This window comes from Metopolophium dirhodum, chromosome 5 (assembly GCF_019925205.1).
Source record: "Metopolophium dirhodum isolate CAU chromosome 5, ASM1992520v1, whole genome shotgun sequence".
In the NCBI taxonomy this organism is placed as follows: domain Eukaryota; kingdom Metazoa; phylum Arthropoda; class Insecta; order Hemiptera; family Aphididae; genus Metopolophium; species Metopolophium dirhodum.
In genome coordinates, this window is record NC_083564.1 from 23,839,710 (window position 1) to 23,847,937 (window position 8,228).

General features: G+C 28.1%; 1 protein-coding gene across 2 annotated transcripts; it reads left to right on the top strand.

The window, feature by feature from the left end:
• Positions 1-138: 138 nt before the first annotated feature.
• LOC132944706 (protein ROP-like) lies at positions 139-5,017 on the top strand. Of its 2 annotated transcripts, none has more exons than XM_061014185.1 (10): positions 139-334; positions 424-573; positions 663-818; positions 1,494-1,597; positions 1,717-2,081; positions 2,152-2,253; positions 2,314-2,776; positions 2,859-3,046; positions 3,354-3,508; positions 3,587-5,017. In XM_061014185.1, the coding sequence occupies exons 1-10, from the start codon at positions 307-309 to the stop codon at positions 3,646-3,648; spliced, it is 1,773 nt and encodes a 590-aa protein (XP_060870168.1). In that variant the 5' UTR covers positions 139-306; the 3' UTR covers positions 3,649-5,017. The 2 variants fall into 2 exon arrangements, with proteins under 2 accessions (XP_060870168.1, XP_060870167.1); XM_061014184.1 differs by lacking the exon at positions 1,494-1,597 and adding an exon at positions 992-1,095 and having other exon boundaries at positions 3,587-5,015.
• Positions 5,018-8,228: the final 3,211 nt, after the last annotated feature.

Below are 8,228 nucleotides of genomic sequence, written 5' to 3' on the forward strand. Positions count from 1 at the left end.
TTCATTTTTTATTGTGTTAATGAATTCTGAGTTTCAACTAATTATTTTATGAATGAGAAAAAACGTATTATTAGGTAATTTTCTCATTACTGTGTTGGCTACACTGATGTCTGACCAATTTTCCAATTGATTTTCCACCATTTTTCTTCTCTTATCTCCGACCAAGTTATTTGAATCCTCTCGGCTCTCCTAATGACGTAATGTTATTAAATTCTCAGTGACTTTTAGAGAATAGAGATTATTGTTTTACTTGCTGTGCGTAAAGGCTGTTTGTTTACAATTCGATAGATTTGCACCGAATCAAACATGGCATTGAAAGCTGTTGTCGGACAAAGTAAGGCCTTGTTTTTAATTACGCATTATATTACATACTTTTGTGTAGCCTTTAGTTTTATCTAATTGAATAATAAATTCGTTTCACAGAGATTATGAATGAGGTCATTAAACAGAAGGGCGTAAAAAAGGGGGCTGACAAAGGAATAGAATGGCGTGTAATGGTGGTTGACCAACTGGCAATGAGAATGATATCGGCCTGTTGTAAGATGCATGAAATATCCGCTGAAGGAATCACTAGTAAGCGTTAATTTTTCATAACGATACATACTCCCATCCCAAACATGTATACATCTATTTGTATACGATTACTTGCTGTTGTTTTATAGTTGTTGAAGATTTGCAAAAAAAACGAGAGCCTTTGGCTACTTTGGAAGCTGTTTACTTGATTACTCCTAGTGAAAAGTCAGTCGCAGCCCTCATTAGAGATTTCTCCAGTCCAGGGAAGTCCATGTATAAAGCTGCTCATGTTTACTTCACTGAGGGTAACATTTTTTATGACATTTTAATATTACAATTTAAATTTATTTATGAAGTTAATTTGTTGGTTACATTTTTATCTTTATAGAAATATAGTCATTCAAAGACAATGTTTTAATATTTTATAATTAACTTATTATCCTAATTGTTACATTTTTCTTCACTATTGTAATTATAGCGTGTCCCGATGAGTTATTCAACAAGTTAAGTTTGTCCCCAGCCGCAAAATTCATTAAAACTTTAGTGGAAGTTAATATAGCTTTCATAGCATATGAACAACAGGTAACATATTTTATGAAAACTGTTAACTGCTAAAACTAATGGTGGAAGTTAATCTTTGGTTATTACTTATTAGCTATACTTAATACTAACAAAAATATATGTTGTAAATATTTTTATTTATCGGATCTATTTAACTTTTATTCTTTTGTGGAGGTATTGGCCTATCTTAAACTTATTTTATGTTTATGGTTCTTGATGTTATTATGTTAAATTAAAATTAGGCATATTTATGGTGAAATATATATGAATAATATTGTTGGCTGTGAACTAAAATATGTTGAATGACTTGTGCAAATACGGGAACACTAAAATCTAATCTTTATTTGCCATTAATAAACTTTTTTTGTTTTGCTTAACATACTAATCTGGTATTGTTTTATTGCTTAATTTGACAAAAGTGTGTCAAGAAGAACTGTTTAATGAACTGTGCAAATCGATTGCTGCCAAAAAAATTAAAACTCTCAGAGAGATTAACATCGCTTTTCTACCTTATGAGCGTCAGGTGCGTGTTTGCTTAACATTTAAGTAATTTTGCTTAGTTCTTCCTTTTTGGTGTCATTAACCCTGTATATAATTATTTTGGAATAATAGTTAATGTTGTTTTTCTATTTACATTCTTAGGTGTTTTCTTTAGATTCTCGTGAAACGTTTCAATGTTATTATAATCCATTACTAGTGAGTAGTCGTGTCCCTAATATGGAACGCATAGCAGAGCAGATTGCTACGGTTTGTGCTACATTAGGAGAATACCCATCAGTTCGATATAGAAGTGACTTTGAACGTAACGCTGAATTAGCACAGATTGTTCAGCAAAAATTAGATGCTTACAAAGCAGATGAACCAACTATGGGTGAAGGTCCCGAGAAAGCTCGTTCACAGTTAATTATACTTGACAGAGGATTTGATTGTGTATCTCCTGTTTTACATGAGCTCACATTCCAAGCGATGTCTTATGATCTTCTGCCTATAGAAAATGATGTTTATAAGTAAGATAATACTTGTACTGTTATATTAATATAATCATACTTGATTTTTAAATTAATTTTGTTTTAAAAGATATGAAGCCACAGCAGGCGCAGCCCTTAAAGAAGTATTGTTGGATGAAAATGATGAGCTTTGGGTGGAGTTAAGACATCAACATATTGCTGTTGTATCTACGTAAGCTTACAAATTTCACTTACTCACTTATTGGTATTCATTAATTTTCTTTTGATATAGGAATGTGACAAAAAATTTAAAGAAATTCATTGACTCTAAGCGTATGTCAGCTGTTGGTGAGAGTAAATCTTCTATGCGAGATCTGTCAACAATGATTAAGAAAATGCCTCAATACCAAAAAGAATTAAGCAAGTATTCCACTCATTTGCATTTGGCTGAAGATTGCATGAAATGCTATCAAGGTAATGTGGACAGACTATGTAAAGTTGAACAAGATCTGGCTATGGGTACAGATGCTGAAGGCGAGAAGATCAAAGATCACATGAGATGCATTGTGCCAATACTATTGGATCAGAATACATCTAGCAATGATAAGATGAGAATTATTATATTGTATGTTTTGTCTAAAAATGGAATATCTGAAGAGAATCTTAACAAACTGGTACAACATGCTCAACTATCACCAGCTGATAAACAAGCTATTGTAAATTTGAACTTGCTTGGTATAAATACTATTGTGGATGTAAGTTTTTATTGTTTGGTACTTATTAACTTTACTCTATGTTATTATTAATTAAAATATGTAATTAACACTTCTACTTTAGGGTAACAGAAAGAAGCAGTACCAAATACCACGTAAGGAGCGCATTACTGAACAGACATACCAGATGTCTCGCTGGACACCCGTGATCAAAGATTTAATGGAAGACTGTATTGAAGACAAATTGGATGCTAAACATTTTCCTTTTCTAGCTGGTAGAGCTGCTTCATCTGGATATCATGCACCAACTAGGTATGTATTTAATTTTTAGTATATTTGCTAATGATAGATTACATTTTTACAATATATGTTTTATGTCTCTGCTGTTAAGTGTCAGTTAAATTCAGAATCATTTCAATAACTAATTTTTAATACGTTTTTAATTTTAGTGTACAATGTGATCATCCTAATAATTAATAGTTATATTTAGGGTTTTCTAACAAGTTATGCCTTTTTGAATTAATAAGTGTCACTGTGATATTTCGTTGTATATTCAAGAAATTATTTTGTAACCTAGCATACACAACTTCTCACAGTTAAACATTGGTTCTTTTTTTAGTGCGCGATATGGACACTGGCATAAAGATAAGGGACAGCAGTTAATAAAAAACGTGCCCAGAGTAATAGTGTTTGTGATTGGAGGAGTAAGTTTTTCTGAAATCAGGTGTGCATATGAAGTCACTAATAACTTCAAAAACTGGGAGGTGATAATAGGTAAGATTTTGATGACTTATATTATTATTATGATATCAGTCTTATATTTTTGTTTCTAAATATTGTTATATTTTTAAGGTTCGTCACATGTTCTAACTCCAGAAGACTTCCTCAACAACTTGTCTGCCTTAAGTCAATAAATCTGTCCAATTCTTCCACGCATCACACTGTTATGTTTTTCCAAAGTATTACTTAATGTAGCCTTATAAATCGTGATTTTTTTTTATTTAGCATAGAGTTAAATACTAATAAAAAAAAATCTTTTACTTATGGGTTTGTAAGAACTTGTCAGTATTTTCATTGCTTAAAAATCATTTCCTAAGTATTTTTAAACTAGCTTTTTAACGCAATTAATTCAGTCTTATTATCACCACAACGTATTATATCTGTTTTATTATAAGTTATTATTTGTTATTTATTTAAATTAATAATTAAAAATTTTATTTGGTAATAAGTTAGTCATTTGAATAACTTTCATCATTATTGTTATAATTTTATTTTACTTATTATAGTTTTAAAACAGTTTATAATATACATATTATGTATGTTCTAGACATAATTATTTCTTTTAACGGACATTCCGCATTTATATAAACATTAACTTATTTATTGAATTTTATCACATTTTTAACCATTATATTATTAATATAGATGATAGAATAATTATTGTAATTTGGATTATTAAAAACATTAATAGATTTATTTCATATTAATTTGATTTAATTTTGTTTTTTCTAATTTTACTTCCAGCTTTTACTAAAAAAGTTTTTATTATTGTCCAAACTATTGTTGTTTTATTAGTACCTACTTATCGAGCTTTTAAATGTTTATACATAAATAGCCTCAATATTTTAAAGAATTATAGATATTTATAATGTAACTTTTTATCATTACAATATATTAATATATTATTACAATGGGTTCTCTTATTTACGCCACTCATTGATGGAATTCGCATAAATGTTTTAGTAATATTAACTTTCGGGAGCAAAATATTTTGTTCTTATCAATGTGTACTATACTTATTTTATTGTGTTATTTTGTTCATTTATCTATCTATATAATTATAGAATTTGTTTATTATTTAGGTACAATTTTTTTTAAAATATAATATACATTATTTATTTTCTTTTAATATTAAATAATAATTAACATTTTAATTACAAATATGAAATATTAAAATCTTTTGAAAATACTTCAATTTTAAAGATTTCAGAACTTGTATTAAGTAGAAATGTAATACTATGTAGAATGTACACAATACATATATTTCTCAAGTCAATATCTTAATATTTTACGAGTTAATCTGTTTTTTATTTTATTTGATTTAATTGGCTTTTTCAATCAGATTAGAAACGAGACGATATTTTTATTGCAATTGTATTATATTCAATTGAAATGTTTGGAATAGTTGATTTTGCTCCTAATTTGTTTACTTTCATTAATTTATATAAAATAATAATTTAATTTCTTTAATCAACTTTAAAATATATCTATTTAACAGAATCTAACTTCTAATTGCCAAAAATAACATGTATTAAAATTTTTAAGTATTTGAATACAGTCTATGGTAATGTATGTATACTATTTAAAATTTAAAAATTCGACCCAACTAATCTGTATTTTAATTTTAGTTTATTTCTTCTTAAAATAGTTTCATATAATATTTTATATTTTATTAAGTATTAAAGTGTAGGTTATTAATAATATTTGATGTGATACTGATTAGTATGTTTTGTTTAAATTTTATATAAATTAAAATAGATAATGATATGTTGATTATAAATGTTCTATGTTAAATTCGTATAAACTATTTTAATTATTTAATATATACTTGATATTTTAGTATCAACAGTAATCTATTATTGTATATACTTAGATGTATAATGTTTCAACAAGTCCTAGCCGGATAATTATTTTATTTGTCTTTTTATCGTGCCTAAATTTTATTTGAAAATAAAGATAGAATATTTAGAGAAATTTATACTGTGTACAATTTTATGTAAGTATTTAAAATCGGGCGTAATATTGATTCAAATAAATTTATATATAAAGTTGAATAGTTGATTATATAAAAAATCACATGGCAAAGTTGTTGATTCACGTGGAAAAAGTTGTTTAAAACGTGTTAAATAACTAACTTTTAATAGGTAAACAATAGTCGATCTAGTATCTTACACTTTTTATTTTGTCCTATAGAAGAATTTTAAATTTGTAGGTAAATTTTTAACTTAAAATTAACAAAAAAAGAGAGGAAGTCGTTCGGCTATAAGCAATGGTTATAAATAGTACTATGATAGTATTTATAATCAATAATAGGTCTCGAGTGTAGCCGTGTAGGGTGCACGGGTGCACCTCATCATAAAGTAGGTCACCAAAAACATCGCACTGGTATATTATTTAATAATTTATTGCTATAAATTGTATAATATTATATCATATATTAATATATTATTGTTAATACATAAGTTAACATTTTTTTTGAACTAGAATATAAATATATATCTGTATAAATCGAAAAAACAACAAGAAAGTCGACGATTTACAACGCCTATAAATAGTTAACCACTTGACCTCCCTCAAGGATAAATTAATTTTATTGCTCCATAAAGTGACGACGGACACAAAAAAACCACAAAGGTAGTTTACAACCAATGCATTCATTTCTCCGCACCGAATCTAAAAAATGATCTAAAAACAGTTCAAACACGATCGCAGTGATATGCACATTGACTGTCTCTTCTTACATTATATTAAAACTTTACATGCCGAAACTAGCAGTAAAATCCGTTTTGCAATACAGCGGGGCGTAGTTCTATATAGTTTTTATTTATGTAGGTACCTACTACAACAGTTGTGTAGGTAATCACGATATAGCTTTTAATGTTGCATTTGTGTAAGTATGTAACTCGTGAACATAAAATACCCCTCTATGGATATGACAGTATAATTTTTAAGATTTCAGGGAATAGGTTTAACAAGTACCTAATGTCAACCCTGTCCCAAAGTTTAATGTGTAGAGGATAAACTACCTTGATATTGGCTTAGTAAAATGGACTTATGTAGTTACTTTTATGATTAGAATGAAAAATAACCACGATTTGTACGGCTGTATAATTTTAAATAATACTTTTGTGGATTAAAGTAATTATATTACCTAACTATTATAAGTATAAGATCATAATTATTTTTTAATTTGTGGAAGTAAATACCTATATACCTAATATGTTATTAGATGTCTAGTCGAGGTCGAACTCATAGGCGTGCCCAGACAATTTTGACAGGCCATTATTATCAAACCCTCAAAAAACACAATTTTAAATACATTTATTTAAGTAAGAAATCCTTACTATTTGGTTTTTATCCCTGTAGTTATTATTTTTATCGAATCTAAATGGTTTTTTTTTATTGTAACAGAAGGATTTATTTTTAATTTCATGTGTTTGAATATTTCTAAGAAAATAAAATGAAACTTTAAATAAATAAACTATTGTGTACTTACATTGTTTTTATGATGGCGTAGTTCAGTAAGTTGTAGGTGGGAGATATCTTATTATCTTAACGGAAAATTTTCTATACTATATATACGTTATAGTTAGATAGAGGCAACATTATGCGGATATAACGTTCTTTTAAAACATAAATACACTATAGATACCTACATATTTGTGGTCAAAATCGTTTGGAAAATAACTCGATGCACTTTTATTCAAGTGTTTTTTTTTTTAAGACGTGGCATAACAGTTCCTATTGGTACAAGCCTTGTATTCAAATTTCAAGGTACCTACCCTCCTAACCTAACCTAACCGATCATTGATTCCAAAATATATAGGTATTATACTATTATGGGATATGCCTAGGTAACCTACCAGTGGCATAATTTCAGTTGTTAATATAGCGGGGGTGGGGGGGGGGGGGTAGAAGCAAAAGTTTTTACAAGCCCAAATGGGTAACTTAAACAACCACTCGCTAGCACATATTAACCTATTAGATTCCTGTACCTTCATAAAACACATACCTATTAATACATACCAAATTTCAGGCACGTGCACACACGAGTCTAAATATAAAATACCTATACTCCATTAGTAATTACTAGGGCAGAGAACTTGTAGCATTTGCATATTTTTTTTTGCACAGTCACAAAAATAGCAGAGTGCGAAACAAATACGTTTCATGCTACCATAAAGCTAGTTTTGAAATTTTATTGTGCATATAAATGCATATTTTGCGTTTTTTTGGTTTTTAGGGCATATTTTGCGTTTTTTATGGCTTTTAGGGCATATTTAGCTTTTTTTTGCTTTTTAGGGCAATTTTTTTCCATTTTATACTTTTAGATGCATATTTTAAATAATTTATAGGTTTACCAATATTTTTTCTCCGACGTTTTTATTTATTTATTTATACATCCAAAATAACGTTGATATTATCGAATATAATATGATACCTGAAAACTTGAGCCTTGACGATTTAGCATACTTTAAATATGCTCCTATAAATTCCGTTGATGTGGAACGTTCTTTTTCGATGTTTAAAGTCCTGTTATCCGACAATAGGAAAAGTTTTACGTTTGACAATTTGATAAAACACCTTATTGTCCAATGCAACTTCCAAGGTAAAAATTTGTGTCAATTTTAAATATTTGAAACTAAAATATTTTATCAATTGTTTTTTTAGTAGTTGAAGAAGTTGAAAGTTGAAATTTGAAAGTTTTGAAGAA

Excerpts from the sequence above, each read along its gene's own strand:
- LOC132944706 (XM_061014185.1), top strand. The coding sequence starts at position 307 with ATGGCATTGAAAGCTGTTGTCGGACAAA. Across the intron at positions 335-423 it reads GAAAGCTGTTGTCGGACAAA|AGATTATGAATGAGGTCATT; the intron begins GTAAGGCCTTGT and ends TTCGTTTCACAG. Across the intron at positions 574-662 it reads ATCCGCTGAAGGAATCACTA|TTGTTGAAGATTTGCAAAAA; the intron begins GTAAGCGTTAAT and ends GTTGTTTTATAG.